Genomic DNA, 21329 nt, shown 5'->3' on the forward strand with positions numbered 1-21329 from the left:
TCGTCTTATTTTTCTCTCTCACACACATAACATGAGGTGAGGTATTTGTTAATCAAATTTAGGTTTCAAAAGCCAAATGTTTACCTCTGCATTCATTCTTTATTCATCAATGGTCTCTTTGTGAAGTGTGCTGATTAACATATAGTACAGAAAACAAAACTCTCCCCCTTCCTCCTCACTTAGATTACCTTCTTAAAAGTGAATATCTTTAAAAGAGATTAGTTCTTTTTTGTGGTTTTATTTCTTTCAACCTGCTAGTCAATGGAAAGCCTTTAATCAAATTTACAAATAGGCTTCATTTTCCTTCTCTGCAGATTCTTCAGATGTGAAAAAATCACAAGATCATACCCCAAAGTCTCACACTAAGAAGCACAGTAAGTTGACATCCATGTTTATCCATATTGGTTGATTGAAGGAAAAGAAACACATTAAAAGCAAATCCCCTTCGGGAGGCAAAAGGAAGCAGTTTGAAAGCAAAACTGGTTAGATCATTATTGTACTTGAATCCTCCAAGGATCTGACAGTTTCTAGTACTGCTTGCTTACATTATTTTTGACTCGATATTGTTATACTTTTCAAATTGTTTTTTATCAGTGAGGGCTTGTGGGGAAGCGACCAGAAAGCAGTTGCCTCGGCCTATGTTGAGCTGGGCTGGTGGACTGCAGTAAATGAATGATGAAAGAGACCCAGGATTAAATCAGGAAGGTCTGTGCATGGGCATGGCCATGCTCATGCCTGTACCTGCTGGGTGCAGCATGCACCAGAGACCCTGCTCAGCAATTCCTTGCACAACCTCTCACGCATGGCATCACGAGCAAGCACCTGCCCCTTAATCATGCCACCTTCTTCTCCTCTGATATGACAGTCTTTCCACTCTCCTCATCTGCTTTTTCTGCTAGTTTTGATTCAACTTGACGCTGAAGACAGGTTACCGTAATTGTGATTTCTGGACATAGTTCCATTAATGTATGTTACTGACATTTTTATGCTGAAAATATCTTGTGTATGTCTTTTGCATCCTGTGTCATTCCCCATTTATAATAGAAAACCTTAATATTGATCCTTCACTGCACTTTGTAGTATTTGATTTCATCCTGTTTCAATATGGTCTCCAGATTATCTGTCCCTTCCTGACTCCTCTTCTTACCCTGCTCTGTGACTTTGTCCAACCAGAACTCTTGAACTTCTTATCTGCATGCAGGTATTTTATTTCTTTTTTTGTGTGTATATCAAGGTTGTTAATGAAAGGATTAGATAGGACTGGTCTGAAGACAAACCTGTGAAGAACTGACGTCACTTGGTTTGTTCAGCTTAGAGAAGAGAAGGCTGAGGGATGACCTCATGAGAGTCTACAGCTTCCTCAAGGGGGGAAGTGGAGGGGGAGGTGCTGATCTCCTCTCTCTGGTGACCAGTGATAGGACACGAGGAAATGGAATGAAGCTGCATCAGGGGAAGTTCAGACTGGACATTAGACAAAGGTTCTTCACTGAGAGGGTGGTCAGTCACTGGAACAGGCTGTCCAGGGAAGTAGTCAGAGCACCAAGCCTGTCAGAGTTCAAGGAGCATCTGGACGAAGCTCTTAGTCATATGGTTTAGTTTTTGGTAGTCCTGCAAGGAGCAGGGAGTTGGACTCAATCCTTATGGGTGCCTTCCAACTTGAGATATTCTGTGATTCTAAGAACTCAATCACAGCTTTGGCATATAGAAAAGGTCACCTTGCCATGCTGGGCTCATCACCTACATTTCCAGTTTCTTCAGTACTGCTCTGTATCATGATCTATTGAGTATGTTACTGATGTCCAGATAGACCAGGTCCATCACATTTTGTACGTTCTAGAAAACAATTATAATGACAAAGAAAAATGTTAGATTAGTTGACTAAAATCTACTTCTACTCATGTTGCACTGTATACTGTTTTCTATTTACCTTCACATCTTTGACTAGCTTGTTTCCTTCTTAATTTGGTCTAAACCCTTGCATGCTTTTGAAGTCAGACCAAAGGGCTACTATCTTTCTGGCCCACCTTGTCACTGCATTTGTTATTCCTCATTCATAAACTACTACATCTGACTTGTTGGATTTATTTAATCTTTTTTTCTTTTTGATGTGGGCTTTCTGGTGCCATCTCTACAGTAACTGTGGGATGGATATGTGATTAAACTGGGAGGTCTACCTGTTGAACGTAGAGATCTGTTTTTGCCTTTTCTAATATCATGGTCAAACTTTTTTATACCCTTTTTGCATACAATTTTGGCTAGCCAGTTTTGTCACTATCCCTCTATCCACTCTTCTTATTTCTTTAAGTCTACTTAAGAGACCTGGGACCAAATACTCATTGATGCGGAACAGCATTTCACCTCCTTTGCCTTCTGTCTGTCTTTTAAATGCATGGAGATTCAGTGCCTGCTTCACAATTATCTTGGCTGTTTCACATACCACACAATAATATCAGGTTACGTGCCATGCTGTAGAAGAATATCAGGAAAAATGGGCAAATGAGATGAGGGGAAGACTTAAACACATTATCTTCAGGGCAGAAACAGTGCCAAAGGCAGAAGGAAGCAGTGGGTGGTTTGGACTCTGCTTCCCCTGGTTGCTGGGGCTCCTACCTGCCTTGCCATGGGGCTCAGACTGCTGAAGGCTGACACTCACCTCCAGTGTAAAGGCTGTTGGCATTTTTTGCCTATATATCTCCAAGGTGGGGGTCCTGTGCTCCAGGAACTATGGCATGTCCCTACCGAGTGGTCACCATCTGTAGATGACACACTGTAAGAACATGACATAGGAATGGCAAGCATAGCCCATGGAGCTCTTTAGACACTCCTTCCTCCTGCCCCCTTTCCTCTTTCAGACCCTCGAGGAACTCATCTTTGGGAATTTATTCGAGATATTCTTCTCAATCCTGAGAAGAACCCAGGATTAATCAAGTGGGAAGACCGATCAGAAGGTGTCTTCAGATTTTTAAAATCCGAAGCTGTGGCTCAGCTCTGGGGAAAGAAGAAAAACAACAGCAGCATGACTTATGAGAAACTCAGCCGGGCTATGAGGTGAGCTGAGATGTTGCTGTAGAAGACTGGGACACATAAAGAGACTACCTGAATGGAGAATCTGGTTAACTTTTAAAAATGAATTGTCAGCAACACCAGTTGCTTTCTTTGACAGCTGAGTCTCTCCCACTAATTTTGAGATTTTAACATTTTGTTCTTCTTTGTCTTTTCTTTCCCCTCCTGTTTCTGTATACTATAATATATAATATATATAACATACATGTGTTATATATACATTCTGTTGCTGTCCACCCAAACAACCAATGTAGGAAGGAAACATGGTTGTAGCGTGCTGAAAGTTAATGTGCTACTGAACTGGGTAGGCTTAAAATACCAAGTAACGGCCCAGACCTTGTTATTTCCAGCAATGTTCAGAAACTAGACATACGTCCTACCCATTATCTTAAAATATGTTTACAGATTCTATGTGAGGATTTTTTTTTGCTCTTTGATTTAAATTTTGAGCATTTTTACATAATCTATGAAAGTTCAAAATGTATTTTTAAATGGAAGCTGAGATTCTTTCCTGGTCTGATTTCTGATCCTGGCTTCTTTGGGATGAAACACCATGAATTCTTATAAGGGTGTGTGATAAATACAGCAATATGCTATAACCTGAAATATGGTGAAATTCAAATTCAGAAGATAATTAATATAAAATAAAAAGAAGACAACAATTTTTTCTTCTTTGTCTTTCAGTTATAATAATCTTACGTATTTTATATATATATCAATATAAAATAAAGACTTTTCAGCTAGCTGAAGGACTGCCTAGTTGGCAGTGGCCTTTTAGGACCATAGGTGAATTCAATCTTAAATCATTCTCTATGTTTTTATTTTAACAGATACTATTATAAAAGAGAAATCCTGGAACGTGTGGATGGTCGGAGATTAGTATATAAATTTGGGAAGAATGCCCGTGGCTGGAGAGAAAATGAGAATTAAGTATGTCAAGAAATAAGATTTAAAACATCTGGATGTAAATATTCAAAGACTATTTTCTTATATTTATGTACCAAACTGGGGTGAAAAAACAATTCTACTTCTGTCGGGAAGAAGGAACATTATCATTATTGGTGTTAAAATTATTTTATTTGAAGTATGTCCTGTATGGGGAAAAAATGTACACAGTTTTCTGTGATATAAGATAACATTATAGAATTACGATTATTTTTCCCTTCTTGTGAAGTTTTTCTCTTTTTTTTTAAATCATACAGGCATAATGTGATTTATGAGTCATGCAAAGAAAGGGAAGGAGCAAAATACTAGGGCATTTAGGGAGTAAGATAATCCACTTTGGAAGGCAACTATAAGTGGAGGAAACAGTAAAGCATCTCTGAGCCAAGTAGTCTTCTTCCATAGTCAGCTGGCTTTCATTGGCCAATATCACTTGTTTCTTTCCTCCTCTGATTTTTGAGTGTTTTAACACTTCGCTGCCTTCCAGTTGCTTTTGTTGAGTCAGATGGTGGGTTCCTCTTCAGTTAGCTTATCCCAGCCACAGAGAGGAGTGGTTCTGCAAGGTGGCTGTCAGCATTTATTTGGAGAACCCATACAAACTCCACCACTGGGACCTTCTTTTGTAGGCAGAAGTGTAGGACCTGACCTTACCTGGTCCTGAGTATCCTCCCTAATCTCCAAAGGGCATTCAGCTCATTCCAGGAAAAGGGATTTTTTTTTTTTAACTAACAAACATCTTTGAGGTGAACTGCAGGAAGAGAGACAATCTCAGGGACCAAAAGCTACTGAAGTAAGATGAATGTTTTCTGACTGGGCAAACTTACTAAAAGGCTTCTGGCTGGGCTAACTTACTAAAAGGCACCAGTTTCCCAGTAGAAACATTAATACTCCTCCCACCCTCTTATATTCCTAATTAAAGCATTCAAATTCATGCCATATTAAGCAGTGAGGAGATGGGCAAGCAGAACATAATGTAATTCCCATGGCATGAGGGAGCAGTCTCCCCAGTTCCTTCAAGTTATATGGTCCTCCTGGCAGGTCAAGTCTCACTTGGACCGATACTTTCAAAAAAACCTTTGGGAAATGCAAAGCTCCATTGCATGTAAAATATTAGTTCTCTTTGTTCTCACAAGTCTAACTCTATATTGTATTTGTATTTGTCAACTGTGCTTGGGATTCCTAGTTGGAGAAAAACGCACCAACATAAAGACACTGAGATTTTGGGGACATTCAAATCTGGGTCAGTATTTTGGGCTTATCTCTAGCAGTGCTATGTGGAGACTGAATGTTCATTGGCAGCTTTTTCTTTCTCCAAGTCACAAATGCTTCCTGCTGGCACCAAGCACATGCAGAACACGGGGAAATAAAAATTAGAGGAGGCAGCATTTCACCAGGTCACTGAGTACATGAGATGTGGGAGCCATGAAACAGGATTTTCTTGGTGATGTTAACAGAAGTGAAACCAAGATAGATTCCAACTTGCTTTTTCAGGGATGGGGAATTTGGAAAACAATAACAGGGGCTGAGAAGTCCAGGACAAAAAAAAAAAAAAAAAAAAAAAAGAAAATTAAGAATATTAAATCCATTCAATATCCATTTTCTCAGGCATCCCCAGGATTTGAATCCATATTAGCTTGAAATGCCACAAGGTGCAGCTGGAGTTTGTAGGATATTCCATTTTTTCTTTATCTTAAAAGGAAATAGAGATAAAACCAAGAGACAACAGAAGTATCAATATAAAGGGTATCAAATGTGCTTAGCAACAATTTATAGGCAAACACAAGAGCCTAACTTGTTATCTACACACATAGGACATGTCAAACAATAACACCACTGTGTATGCCAGAGCTGTCACCATCAATTACCCATACATGACAATTTTTACTTTTCATAACCTGGGTGGAGAGAGGTTCATCTTATTTACAAATCAAATAATAAGCCACTGTACTTCAAAGCATTTTTTTTCTCTCAGTCTCTCTTGCTCTCTTTTGTTTTCTTTTTTTTGACTGATTGCGCTAGCCTTGCTTGCCTTTGAGCAACTCAATAATTTCCGTTTTTTAGCTTGATTAGCTACATTCCACTTCTTTTGCCATCATTTTGTAGTTCATATAACAAGAACCAGGCCACCAGATGAGGAAAGCACCTTCAGTTTGCTCCAAAGACCATTCCTTCCCCCAACCCCACTGTTATTTGCAGCCCTTTGCTCCTTTTGCTCTTCACCCTCCTCCCTCCCCCCCCCAATCCACACCTTGACTGAAAATCTGAAATCAGTGGTACCATCACAAATCTGCAATATTGTTGTACTTTGTCTCAGGGTAGTATACATCTTACAACAACTGATTGTAATAAAGCTGCTTTCTACCAGATCTCTCACCAAATTTCTTGGGAGATAAAATGAACTTGTGATATACACGTCACCACATCATTAACGAGCAGCAGCTAAACCTGCTTTTAAAAGTTTTGAAAAACAAAGCTTTATTTAGAAGCATAATGTATAAATCTAGAGAGTGATTTACACTGGGGTGCAGTATAAATGCCAGTCTTCCACTGTCATGTCTTTCAGCACATGGAAATCATGCAAGTTTCTATTCCCACTCTGCAGAACTTTTCAGACTAGGTAGTTGTCATTCAGTATTACCATAGCACAAAGTTGGAACAGAAGCCAGCCAATATTTACTCTGTTTTACAAATATATTAACCTTTGCCTAAGACAAACACAATGGACTGTTTAAAACTACAGTTCTTGCCAAGGACAGATGCAACCGACCAAAGGGAGTCTTTTTACCAGACCTAAGCAAATGGAGAAAATGAAGAGATGAATGTTTATGTAAATTACTATTTAAACAAAAAGCATTTCTAATTGCTCTTTTATTTTATATTTCAGAGGCTGAGCAATCATATTTTTAGATGTATCCTTTAAGTTAGCAGCTGCTGAACTGGTAGCACCATGTGTATAGAATTTTTATTGTACCATAATTTTTCATATGTATAAAGCTCTAGATAGGAAAGTATATTGTATTTATATAGTTACATGCAAATCACAGTGTCAAAGGTGTTGACATGAGCACTCTCAAACTATATTTTCTGTACAAAATTGAGCAACTTACTCTAAAAACATCCTGAGAAACTGTATGTAGGCTGGTGAACTGCACAGACATTAAAATGTCTAGTTACATTTTCATCTCTCTTTCTGCAGCACATTGCATATTTCCTGCTTGCTTCTCACAGTATCATCTTCAATGTATACGTGTGGAAACAAATCCATGTTAGATATTTCACTATTGCCATTATAAATCTCAGCTTGGAGACTATGTATCACAAAATGGTTCTAAAGACTGTTTCTATTTTTGTGGATATGATATAAATTCAAATAAAACACTCATGAAAGAAATTTTCTGATGAATGTTTACCTTAACTTTTTTATGTCTTGAGATTGGAAGTGACTAATGAATTCTTGAAATATTGGAGAATATTTCAATATTGGCAAAAGGACTAACGTAACTACCACAAAACCCAATAGCTTAAATTTACTGATATGCTGTATAGCCCATCTATTGTGAAGATACTGGATTTCCAAACCTGTTTTATGTCTCACGGGCCTCACTGGAACAGTCGATTATGTCAACGCAGCTAGATTGCTTTTCTTGTTTGGCTGCTACACTTTACAAAGGTCTTACTTCAGCACTGATTTAACTTCAAGGTATTTTGAATTGTGTGCAAAGGCTAGGCTGATTAAGGATGCCATTACTCACACTGAGCGTTTCCTTTACTGAATCAAAGCAACTAAAACTACGAAATCCTGTCCTTCATGTTATTTTTCCATCTGAGTGGTGGCTACAAAAAACACTCAATGAACAAAGAGAACATCTCTCCTGATTTGGTCTGCAGTTTGAGGAAAAAAAAGTTAAAATCCCTATAATTAAGAGAAAGTCAAAGTGGGCCCGTGTGGCATTTACACTCTGTGAAGGACTGTGGATCTATCAGTACAGCGCAAGGGTGCAGCGCCTGGACCTGCAATGAGCCAACCTGTAGCCCCTGCTCCTGCCTCGCTGGGTATCCCGAGCTGGTTGGCAGCATGGGGCACCGCAGTGGTGCAATGCAGTATGCCTGCTGCGGCAACCTGTGCTTTTGTCTGTGCCAGCACATCTGGAGTTGGGCTTGAATCTCAAACCGGGACCTTCATTACAATGGGACAAATCACACTGTCATGCTCTATAATCAGCAAATGTGTTTAATTTTAAGCAAGCGATTCCACTGCATTTGAAATTATGTATATGGATGTTTGAGGATGGTGGCTCTAAAAGTGTTCAGTCTATATTGAATCAGCCTATACTCAAACCCAGAATTTCAAGGGGCTCCAAAATTATGTCAACCTAAGTAGAAGAATATGTTTGAATTTCAGACACAGGTACAACCCCCACGTTTAGCATGCAAAACCAGGCCAGTGCCCTGAAAGGGTTGTCATAGTTTGAGAACTTGGGAGTCCCAAGCCAGGTTTCAAAAGGAGTTGGAACCAGATTTCAAGCAAGTTCAGACTGAATTTTAAATAAGCACACAGCTGATTTTCCAGTAACTGGTTGGACCTTTTGTTTCAAGCAAGCTGAGGCCAATGCTTGAGACAAAGATAAATGAGAATACTGTTTGGAAACAAGCAAATAAACGCATGCTTAAAAAACCTGAAACTTTTATTTGGCTGTGACTTAAAAAAAGCAAAACTTCAGCTTGCAGCTGCATTCTAAGGCCATATGAAATAAAAATTGAAGGCAAAATTCAGAGTTTGCAAATCCTATGTAAATTGAGAATAAGTAAGAGGAGTACTGTAAACAGAGACTACCAAGCTACACCTAAACCTGATATAAATTTGTGGGCATGTCTCCATCAAGGACAAGTGAGAATTGCTTCAGGTAAGTGAAATCTGGTACTGCAGAAAGATGAGCAATTAAGAGTTACCAGTACCAATAGCTTCCAAGAAGTATAAGATAGATTATCTATTTGGGTTTTCAGCATTTGCTCCCTTGCTGATGGAGCTTTGCACAATGCAGTCTGTCCTGAGCTTTGTGCCAGCCAAGAATTTCCACTGACAACCACTCTTGCTTCCCTTCCCCAGATATTTAGCTCCTTCAGACACCTGACTGTGTTTCAACACATGAAAAGGTTAGAGAAAATATTAAAAAAAAAAAAGGGGGGGGGGGTGAGAAAGAGACTGAATAGATGGACAGGTCTTACTGCACTGAACAGTTCTGTGTGGAAATACAAAGGCTGTATGCACACAAAAAGTTAATGACATCCAAGTCAGTCTATTTATAGTCTTTCCATAAGAGGCTGGTTGCAAAAATTAAACATAAATTAGTGTTTACAAGTCTAATTATAACTGTAAGAAGAACAAGAAATTAGTTCAATATGCCTATGTGCACTGCACAATCTTGTGAGCCTAAAAAAATATTTAATTATGAAAGTAAAAAGACTGAAGCACTATTTCTGCTGAAGAATTTCCCTACTCTGTCTTCAGAATGATGTGATATTCTCCTTTGCTTTCATCTCATTTTGAATTTTCAACAATAAGATTCAGTCTCAACACAGGGAATGAAGAGGGAGATGGATGACCTGTAATGCTATAGCAGGTATTGCAAAAAAATAGACAAGCTATCACTTCTTCCTAAGCTTTTTGGTTCCTTATTCAGCGTTTATACTGTTCCTGGGAAGAAGGTGCTTTGTGTGAGGCTGGGGATAAATTTAGTCTAAATATGTGATGTCACTAAAATGAAAAGGGAAAATAAAATTATTTTTAAGATTGCGAATGTTTCTTTTTCTACAGCTGAGGTTCTAATGCATCTGCCCCAATCAGTTACTACACCATGTAGTATTACTTTTCTTGAGACGAGACTGTTAAATTGAATAACTAAATCTGTTTTAAAAGGGCTGATTATTTCTGTGAGAAATTTGAAACATGTTCAAGTATTTACATTTAATTTAAGTAACCCTGTATTGTTTCTGCAGAAAAAGCCTAAGACCAAGATATATTTTACAAAAGTATTTTCATGTTCAAAAGCTCTTATTGGCAAATTTTGACACTGAAAACCTAACAATTTTCCAACATACCAGGAAAATAAACAACAAAATAAATCAGGAAATTTTTTTTCTGCCATTTTATTTTTAACTTCTGAGAAATGGTTATGTAGTAACTTTCCTTTTATCATTTTGTTTCTGTCTTTTACATTATAGTCATTGCACCAGCAGTGAATCTGATTTAATGAGTGGAGTCACTCTAAAAAATACTTTGTATTTTCTATATCCTACTAAGAAGATGAAGACACAGGGAAATTTTAATTACTGACAGTACCTGCTGAATATCTCTCTCTGTAAAGTAGACATATATGTTTGGGACATATGCATGCCAACATACCCTGGATGGGATATTCCCACAAGAACTGGCTTGACTAAATCTCTTAAAGAAACTTTTACATTAATATGATTCCACTAAAAATCTGTTAAGCAAACCATTCAGCAATAGTAAGGTAAGTTCAAACTTGGTGAGAAGCCCCAAAAGCAAACAGACTGTCAAAAGAAGCTCCAAGAGGAGTGCTGGTGACACTTTTGTACTTCTCCAGTGACTCACCTGTTTTTAGAAGTTACAAAGATAAACATTGAGTTGTAAGCAACTTTAATCATGAAGCTCAAGATTGTATGAAAATCGCATGCTCACTACATTGGCACCAGCTCAGCATTCAGCTGTCACTGGAGAGTTTGTTCCAGTTTGAGGTTTTTCTAGGAGAACCCTATTAATGAAAATTTCTGGGTAAAAATCAACTGCACCTGGCAGCTGGAATTATATTTTGCTTAAAGTGTTATGGTTCACAGCAGATCTGACATAAGCAATTACATTTTTTCATTAAAATTAAACTAATTAAGGATCTGCCCCATGAATTTTACATCCTGATCATTGCTGCTACCTTGCTTACCTTCCTTTCTACCACAGAACCTCCATCACATTTCACTGTCATCCCTGATGCATGCCCCTAATATCTATTTGATGAGAGTATTTGATCTAAAGTGTTCCTTTGAATGCTAGATGAAAAGTGGGAAAATCTGGACGCAACATACAAAAATCTCAGCACTGCAGATTTTTTTGCCTCTCAAATCTTGTCGAGGAACGGGAAGACAGGCTGGGCCAGAAGTGCAGTTTCTGTTCCCTGAGCTGGCCTGCAAGGCCCGCTCAAGAGCAACACAAAATGTGCTTTTGCCCCATGTCTTTACAAACAAGATTGCTGCATATGCAGTACTTCTTGGCCCTGGGGAAGTAGGAATGCTCATAAATATTTGTCAACCGGTGTTATACATTTTATATATGTCTTGTACTTGATTTTTCATTTGTATCTGAGTCTGCAGTTTTATGCCACTCTAGATGTTGAAATAGATTCTTCTTCCAGTGATTTAGTTCAAGTGATTTATTAAGTCAATCAGATCACAAAAGGAGATTAGCAGGTGGACTATTTATTGCAAATATCACTCATCGTGAAAGTTACTTTATTTCCATTGGCAGATGCTTCTTGACTGATCCCGGATTTTTACTTAGGTATGTGATATGCACTAGGATATCCTTGTTTCAGGCTATGGGTGCTTCAGTGAGGAGTAAATGCCTTTTTAAGCAATGACTTCAGCATCTGTGACACTTCTTGTGAATTTTGCAGAGGAACCTCCCCCTCTCTCCTCTAAGAGCGTTGAAGAGACCGTCATAGCATGAAGATTCTCTGAAAGCTTCCTTCTTGGAACTAAGGGTGTTCAAGGACTGAACATGACACCTTATAAGCTGCTTTTTAAAGCTTCTTTCTGAATCTTGAAAACTTCAGGCAATAATGTGACCTGCAATGTTATGTGGCAAGGATATTATTGTGCTTCACAGGTCTCTAGAGAAGACTGCAGGACAGCTCCATAGCAACCCATGGGTGAGGAGAAGTGCTGTGTTTATCCAGGTTGCAGCCTCTGGAGACTGTAGGATTTACTGTGTACAGACATTAAGTGCCACTGTACACCCTTATCTCCCAGACTGTGGGTCCTGCATTTCTCAGATATGCCAGGCAGATGTAAGCACAAGATTTTTAATATTCTTGGAGAAGCACCCCCAATGCCATGACTGCGAGTGCTGCAGAAAAGTCAGGAGACTGATGGGACTGTTGAAGCTGCTGGAGGTGATGTTGCCATGAAGATGCAGAGACACAGCCCTGCGCTGGAGATCACAAAGCACTCTGGGAAAGTGGACTGCACCTTCTCCTTCAAGTCTTGCCAGTTTTGCTCATTATTTGTCAGCTCCTGCCTCCAATCTTTTCTCCCATTCTCTTTTCCCAAGTGGCGTCGTCATAACATTGCTGGCTGTACCCATGGAAACTGCTCTTTCCCTGGAAGGGAATGTAAAGAGTTTGTCCATCAGCCCCCTGGTCTTCTGAATCGGCTTTCATGGGCTAAGACCAAACTAGACCTTTGGCTCTAGCTAACTTGGTTATAGGCTGTGAATTTGCCATGTAAGAGAAATTTAGAAGTGCAAACCAAATCTGCAACCAGGGGCACTCTTACTGAATCACTGCAATTCAGAGAGAACGGAGGATCACACCACAGGTCTGATGTTTCCTTGTTTCCTGTGGACTACGGTACTTCTCCTCGACACAGCTGTCCCACGAAGCCTGTGCCTGTGCCCTGACAGGAAGAGAAACAACATTCACCACCAAAGACTCACAGACTGCAGTCTTATGCCGTCTAAGATCCCTGTATTTTCAAAGAAAGCTTAAATAGATAGACAATTAATTAAAAAAAAAAAAAAAAAAGATGGGGGAGAACGCCTTGAATTTCATCCTTCTCATGGTAGATACAATCATAATGTCTCAGCTAATTAGCTTTGCCTGAGATGATGATCACTCATTTTAGGAGTATATAAAATCTATGAGTTACAATGTGAGGCAATCTGCAAGTCTCCATGCATCCTTCTAGAGTTCCCTCTGTACTCTTATATCTCTCTCTAAATCATACCTCCTCTCCTGGGGGAAGGCTCACCAGAGCTTATCAGATTCAGTTACTGCTGTTTCATATCAACGTTCTCATGTGAAACCAGAATACAAATAAGCCAAGACTACCTCCATACCCCCAAACAATTACAAATGCTGATGATTCACCAGCTATTCATGCCAAACCAATATTTTTCAGTATTTTGTAGTTCATGAGTGAAACATTTCAGCATGTTCAGGCTTAAATCATTGACATGCCAGAAGGCATCTAATGGAGAAGAGCACTCTGTATGGGGATGCATAGCATATTCAGCAGCTGTCACACAATCATATACAGCTTATAGACACTCTTTGCTTTTCCAGTAGGTTTGGGGGTGAGGGGATAATAAAAGTTAGATGATAAAGCTAATCCAATGTATTACCTTGCTGCCACTGGAAAAGGGACACGCTTTGCCCTTCCACCTACCCAGACTTACCCCTGGCACAGCTTGGCTCCTGCCTGCTGCTGTGACCCCTGCCCAGCCATGCCGGTCCCTTCAGCTTTGAGGCTGCCCGATGGCCCTGCAAGCTGATGCATTTCTTTAGAGCTCTGATTGAGCTGGCACAGGTGAGGGAGCAAACCACCCCATTGTGTCAGCCCCCCTCACACCCACCAATGTCATCAGCTGCAGAGAACTGTCAGAATGTCAGATGGTGCAGTTCTTTAATTTTGCTATAGAAACAGAGATCAGGGTTCGCAGTGTTGCAAATGTGACAGATTGGAGGACTGCAATAAATTTTGAGGCTGACGATCACCCTTTGGCTCCCTAAAACCTGAGCTCACTACTTCAATGAAGGAAAGTAATTCACAGGCTGGGCTGTGTGCTTGTACTGGTGAGGAGCAAGCCCGTGCTATCAAATTTAAGGGGGCAGAATACAAAGACACATTGTCAGTGTCCCAGGATCCAAGCAAGCACCGTCTTATCCCAGGTATGTTTTGTTGCCATGAAATTTTGTCTCTGAACAGTTGTAACGAGACCTGCCATTTATCTTAGTTTCCATCAAATGTAATTTTTCAGTACATATACAATGAAAAGTTATGTGCTGGTGTTTAAAACCCTTTTTTCTGGTGTGTAGAAAGAATTTAATTTACTATGCATGGATAACCCATTTGTTTATACTCGAGTTAAGAACAAAGCCAGCTAATAAGCTTTGCTGTCACCTTTAATAAATGGTTTCACAAGATAATAACTCCATGCGGCTACACCCAAGGGCCATCAGCATTTTTAAAGCCTCTTTACATTTTGAGAAAAAGTGACACTGTTACAGCCAGCCACACTGTGGGAGAAATATTACAAACTGATATTTTGGTTGGACATCAAGGTTACAAGTTACAGTAGATCCCCCACCCCAAAAAGGATGTATGTCAGCAAGCCTTTTCTCAGCTTGGAGGAAGGCAAGACTGGAAGTGGGGCCTTATCAGAAGCATATGTCCCATCTCTGCCACCATGTGAAACACCTTGAGCTTGATTGCAGATTAATTTAGTCACAGCCTGTTTAAGTTGACAAAATCCCTGCTGAAAGGGTAGCTCTAGCTCCCTCATCTTGTTGCTCTGTGCCTGTTGTTGGCACCAGCACTGCTGCATGGGCTGGCCTGACTCACTGATAGGTCCCAAAATTAGTCTGAAATGAAAAAGGGTAAGTTTTTTTTGTTGGATCTGCACATCCTGAGGTCACAGGATCATCAGTCACAACTCAAGGGAGAAGGCAGAAACCTGCAGTCAGAGGAGCAGGAGAGGGAGATGACTTTCTACCCCTTTAGCAGCTGTTTCCAGTTAGACTGGCATAAGCCAATTTGTGAAACCTCAAGTGATCGCCTGCTTCATGGAGAGGACCAGGGGACCTAGCAGGTGTATTATGCTTTGATAAATATAGCAACACCTTTCCTTAAATTTTGTATGGTAATGAAATAATTTTGTGTTTTACTTTTGCCATGATGTTTCTCTGTACTTAAGAGTGCTTTTGTACACCTAGCAAAGCACAGGTCTCCAGGGACCGGTGAGACTGGGGTGCAAAACTGGGGAACTGCCTGCCCCTGCCCCACCACTTAACAGAAAATGTGGGAATCCAGGACGATTGCAAGCCTCCTCTGATAAGTGGCAAGGACGAGTTTGTTGAGGAGCTAGTAACACAGGGTGTTAGTTTCGGAAAGATACCTAACAGCAGCAAGTGTCCTCACAGGATGGTGAAGAGATCACATGAGTCACAGGGATCTCTGAAACTCTGACATCCATGCTGCCTGGGAGGGCATGTACAGCCTCTGCTGCTTGGGGAGTAAGGGAAGAAAGGGCATCAAAACTACTGATAATGGGTTGGGTGTTTGGGGGGTTTTTGGGGGGTGGGAGCGTATATCACCAAGATGAAGAGATGTGTTATAAGTGGTGGAATATAATTAAGAAAAGAAGAAACTGTGAATATGAGTTTTGGGAATAACTTCCTGACTGTGCATCTTGTCCTTCTGAAGGGCTGGTTATGTAGCTGGAAGTGCTTGGGCTGCAAAGCTGCCCTGTGCTCACTGTGCTGCAGTGTGTGATTAGAATTAGAAACCATTATAACTGTAATGACTGAAATTGCAGCGTGGTGCATCTAGTCCTTTTGAACTCTGGATGCTGCATTTGCATATTAATATCTGAGAACAATTACCACATGTCTCCTAAGGGAAGTGGTGCCCCATCACCAAGCACCAGTAGGGCCTGATTTTCAGAGGCAGTGAGCAATCACCTATCCCATGAAAAAACAAGATGGAAAATAAACTGCAGATAACAATCAGGTACTGGCAGAGGGATAGGATAGGTGTGACCTATTATGGTTTTTTTTTCATCTCAAAATTTTATGACTTGGTTGTATGTGTTCACCTGATATGCTAGTTAATAAAATAAAAAAAAAAAAATACTGTGTGATCAACCCACACAGCTCCGTTCCTCAGTCAGTTCCTACACCTTCATTTCCCAGCACATTCAAAGGGCTTGGTTGAAAAAAAAAACCCAAAGAAACCACAAGTGGAGTGATCATCACAGCACTGCAAAGACTTGGTTACAGACAATTAATTTCTTTAGGCTAGATTATTCCCTGGGCTTATACATCTGTCCAAAGGAAACAGGCAGAATAAAGCATCTCCCACCTAATGCTGAGCAGCAACTACATGTTTGGGTTCAGGTGTGATGCCCGGGTCAGGCATCTGTTCTGCACACGTCTTCACAAGAGCAAAGTCAGGTGAAGTCATAGCAGTGCTTCTCTGGCTCAGGCCATGGAAAAGGGAGATTGGAACTGTTCTTGAGGAGTAAAAGATGCTACTTGCTTCCAGGAAAAGTCAGGAAAGAAAATATGACTCTCGCTGAGTAAATTTGAAGGGTTTTTTTTTTTAAGCAAGATAGCTACAGGTATCCTTTCAATCTAGCTCAACATAAGAAGCTCAAGGTAGTAAGAGGTCTATGGTCCAAATGTTTGGTTAGCAAAAAGTGTCCCTCTTTATAGCTAGGGAGCCTAAGATATTGTGGTAACAGTGTCCATCCTCCTATGCCTGCCACCTTCTCGTGAAAAAGCAGGCAAGTGCACTGAGGGTGCCTTGCAATGGAAAGGGATAGCATTGAAAGAGTTAAAGTTTTACTATTTTAATATGTTCTTGAGTATGTTGTTTTCTATCTACCAAATGCAATAAAGCATAAAGCATAAATCATAAATATGACCTGGATCATTACCTGTATGTGAAAATGTACCCATGTGATCACACACAAGTGGTTTCCCAGAAAAAGCCAATTATCTTAACTATGAAGTCCAAACTTGTTAATCACTCCAGCGTGCGTCCTCTCATTTTCTCATCAGCAATGTTTGATTTGTTTTCTCCAGATGTTGTGTTAAGATGATGGAGCTGGAGACTTCATTCTTTTTTCCTTTAGTGTAATTGTAAATGTGTTTTTCCTAAATAGATCCTGCTTTTGATAAATGAGGTGTTATGCTCATACCTCTGTGGAGCACTATGTTGTTACTTATTAAGGGACTTGTTATATATACAGGAACATAAAATGTGCTGTATTGGTTTTGATCACTTGGAAATGTCTTGCAGTAGATGGTATCAGTCATTTCAGACAGAGACTCTCCTGTCTATCACTGTGCCATGTTGTATTCCAGACACAAATCTTTCTCAGTGCCTCAAGTGATGCAGCTGAAGCACTGCATGCAGAAAGCTGACTTATGACAAATGTATATGTGTGAGATGTGAGAGATCTAGCTGCAACACCTGGTCTCACTAAATTATTTCTGGAGTATGATATGCTTGAAAAGATTATTTCTGCAATTCCTTGAAAATAAAATGAATTAATGTTTTTCTGTTTTATTATACACCTTTATTTTCTGCACTAATATGTAGAAAACAATAGTTTGCCAAAGGGAACCAGTATAATCCATGGATGAGACAGCTCAGGTAGTGGTCTCTGGAGTTGTTTGCTCATAAACCTTTAATGCTACTTTGGGCCTGTCAGTTTTGTTTCACCATGTAGAAATCATAGCCCAGGTACTGAGTACCAAAGACATATAACACAGCTTTTAAATCTTGATACATGTAGCATGGTATGGAAGAGGAAAATTGCTGCTAGTAAGTTTTCCTTGATGTGTGTCCCAGGGAAAAACAGAAAAGAAATACTAATCTTCTTAAATTAACCACAACATTTTTGGTTTTTCGTTTGGTTTTTTTGTGTGTTTTTTTTTTTTCCAGAAGTCATGTTACAAATAAGTAAAAGCAGCCATGACTTATAACTTCTAAAGTTTTAACATTTTTTTTTTAATTCTCTTTAACGTTTTTTTAAACATATATTACAATGTAAAAAAAAGTTATTTTTCAGTTTGGAAAAGATTTTTCTTTTTGCTTTTTTTCACTGTCCCCATCTGACTAGTGAGAGCACTTTGAACTTTTGAAACTTTCCCACTAGAAACTTGGTTGGACTTCTGATCACCATGTCCACACAAATTGGCATCAGCAAAAAAATAAATGAGACTTCAGACTGGAAAGGTAAAAGAATATGAGTTAGATATTTCATATCAGTTGGTCTTTTCAAAATCCATTCAAAACTGCTTAGGAAGGTGGCAGAGGCAATCTTTAAGTTGTTAAAAATGACACTCAAAAAAGAAAAGCAGAGATCTGGTAAACAGAAAAATATAAATACAGAAACTATACTTTAAAAGGAGGTAGTGAGGAGAAGATGATCAAGGCAAATATAGGTCCGGAAGTGTAACTTCAGCTTCTCCAAAACTATGGCTACAAATAATCAATCTATTTGCAAAGCACCTACAAAAGCCACAATGGATTTCCAAGCACCATTCCAACCAATTTTATTCTGTGATAGCATGACAGGCTGACATTTCTTTAGGAATAGGAGAGAGAATGTGTTAGGTTCAGTGTGGTAGGCTTTCAACTTAATACTGTTTCGTAGGATACTTTCATAAACAAGGTCTTGACGAAATTACTCCAAAGTGTGTTCAAACTGGTTGCAAAATTGTACTCCAAGAGTGGTTACTAGTGATTCACTGTCAAACTAAGTTGGATTTAATGTGGCTCCACTGTGACCTGTCATGGGCCAAGTGCTATTCAATATTTTTGTTAATGACTTTGCTCATGAAAAAAGAGAATCAATTTACTGAGTTTGTACACCATGCCAGCTGGGAGATGCAGTAAGCCCTTTGAAAGAAAGGATGAAAATTCAAAATTATGATTACACATCACAGAAGTGATCTGAAATAAGTAAAAGGCCGTTCCAGAAAGACAAAAGCAAGACTGGTCGCTCAATATGTTGCACAAATATGCAACAGTTGCACAAATATGAGATGGTACCTGACTTGATGGCTATTTTGTAGAAAAAAGGAATGTAACGTTGCAGTGGATCACAGGTTAAACATGAATTGGCAGTGCCATGCTGTTGTGAAAAAATAGATGAGAACATATAAATAGGTGTGACAACTGTGAGATAACAGCACTGCCCTTCCAGCCTACTCAGCAGCAGTGAGACTAGCTTTAGGTACAGTATCATGTCCACCTTTGGACACTGTACTTTAAAAAAACAAAACAAAACAAAACAAAAAAATAAAACCAGGAGTCTGGTAGTGTAGCAAGAAGGGCTAGAGATCTAATACATATGTTTTATGAGGAAAGATTAGAAAATCAAGGTTATTTTACAGAAAGATGGTAACAGTCTTCAAACATGTAAAAAGTTGCCAGAAAGGAGATAAAACTTTCCGCATTTCCAGTGAGACTAAATGAGAAATAACAAGCCTAAACTATAGCAAATGAAATTCAGGTTAGATATACACAAGAGATTTGTGATGGTACAGATAGGAATCCTAACAGTAGACATTTATAAGAACAGGTTAGACCAACATCTTTGGGGAATTACATAAGTGCAGCTGATCTTTCCTTTGGGTAAGGGATGGACTGGCATGATCTTAGATCTCCTCCAACTTGGCTTTTCATGACTCTGCAATACATCTTTGCAAGCCCTGTAGGCTTTGATGAAACAAGAATGGCTGTATGGAAATTTTTTTTTTTCTAAAATATTTTTTCAAAATCTTTTGTCCAAGCTGCATGCATTAACAGTTTGTAAAGTTGCATTTTGCTAGGGTTTCACTGTTGTGTTTGGTCACTTGTTTCTATATTCTGCAAGAAGTTATAGGTGTTTCTGGTACAGAAGAGCAGCATATGGACATACCATTTAAAATAAAATATGTGCAAAATTCAAACTCGCTGCAGAGGACAAGGGGGAGAACAGATCTCAATGACATACTCTAAGTTATGTTTGAGCCTCACCTATCTAACCTCTAAGGTAATTGTTTACTGTACTGTTTCCCTGCAGGTGAGTGATAAAGCAAGTTCAAGTTTTAAAAGGAATTAAGAGAGGTTGTTGATGTCATTAGATTGTGGGGAGCGCTAACCTAGATTGATCTATACTTCTACACTGGCAGCATCATGTGCTGCAAATAACTGCCCTTCTATCAACAAAAAGATAAGACAAAAATTTTCCTGTATGCATATAATGCTTATATAGCCCATCCTGGTGTAGTATCCTAAAACACCTTTCAATCCTGTCATCAAACTATTGCTGTCAGAAACAGAATTACAATTATTCTCTTTTTACACACCATTTATACACAGAAAATAAAGTCAAGATCTATTTGGTGGCTTTGAGATGCTTATGCACCTGTGTAGATGAGCTGAAGCAACTTCCTCAAAGTCTTACAAATAGAGAGATCCTGAATGTGAATGCATCTGCCAGATACAGGCAGCTGCCCTGTGCTAGGATTGTTCTTTCCTTTCATTTAGCTGTCACGAAGCACTAAACTGCTTAGTTGAGGCACTCTCATTTCTAGTGAAATGCTTTTGGTTTTGCTGAAAGTATTAAAAAAATAAGGTTTGATTATGTTTGTTTGTTTGTTTAAAACAAAAAAATCTTATGAAAACTTGCCAGTCTGTGCAAAATGGACTGTGGTAAATGAATAGTGCAAGATTTTAGCAAAACAATAATAAAAAAAAGACAAAACCTGAAAAATGCAAAGTATCATGGACACTTTAGTTTGACAGAAAAGCCCATCCATCCAGTTAATCAGCCTGCCAAGTTGCTTTTTTTTTTCATGGAAATTTAAAACTTTTAGCCAATCCCATTCTTCCTGTTGATCAGTGGGAGACAAAGGAGTCCCAGTGGATGGTGGATATGTAGAAGAAACAGTTTCAAAAGAAACAGAACAAGTTAAAGGAGTTCATGTTATTTTTGTTCCTTTTACATACCATGTGTAGATCATCTCTTTTGCAACACTCTCATTCTCTGGTTTCATTCTCTGGTTTCAGTCTTCACTTGAGTTCTCAATAAGTACCTGAAGAGAGAAGAAGCTGAGAAATCTTACCCACAACTGAACTTCCATATCACTATCAACAAAGCAACAAGAAAAAGAGACCTAGCCATCCAGAATACAGCTGATACAAAGAAAATACGTTAGCATCAATCTTCCAAGCTTCCAATCTTCCAATGCTTGTTATTTAGGAAGATAGTTACAAAAGGCTGGCTGCAGCCTCCTAAGACTAATCAGCTGAGGACTGTCTGTAGTCAATGAAAGTTTTGTGTTTGCATTTGGGTTTGGGTCTTGCAGGATATGTGATGCCTGTGTTGGGAGAGTCAGCAAAGTCATCGTGGGTAAGCAGCACACCCTGCACAGCACTCCAGGAGAAGTAAAAAAACCTATGCAAAGCATACACTGTCTCTTGTGTCAGACCAGATCAGTTTATAGCAACTGTAGATAAGTGCTAATGACTAA

General features: G+C 39.2%; 1 protein-coding gene across 3 annotated transcripts in view; it reads left to right on the forward strand.

The window, feature by feature from the left end:
• Nucleotides 1-7386, forward strand: part of EHF (ETS homologous factor) — a 34286-nt gene extending 26900 nt beyond the window's left edge. For 2 of the 3 annotated variants that reach the window (XM_087745935.1, XM_009464029.2), the window contains 3 exons: nucleotides 315-374; nucleotides 2853-3048; nucleotides 3894-4223. In XM_087745935.1, the coding sequence (XP_087602061.1) occupies nucleotides 315-374; nucleotides 2853-3048; nucleotides 3894-3993 (356 nt within the window). In that variant the 3' untranslated portion in view covers nucleotides 3994-4223. Of the gene's footprint in view, nucleotides 1-314; nucleotides 375-2852; nucleotides 3049-3893; nucleotides 4224-6889 lie in introns of those variants that run through there. The other variant, XM_087745936.1, reaches the window with a different exon arrangement.
• Nucleotides 7387-21329: the final 13943 nt, after the last annotated feature.

Source organism: Nipponia nippon, unplaced genomic scaffold, assembly GCF_047370975.1.
Source record: "Nipponia nippon isolate SJK-2023a ecotype South Korea unplaced genomic scaffold, ASM4737097v1 scaffold_10, whole genome shotgun sequence".
In the NCBI taxonomy this organism is placed as follows: Eukaryota; Metazoa; Chordata; class Aves; order Pelecaniformes; family Threskiornithidae; genus Nipponia; species Nipponia nippon.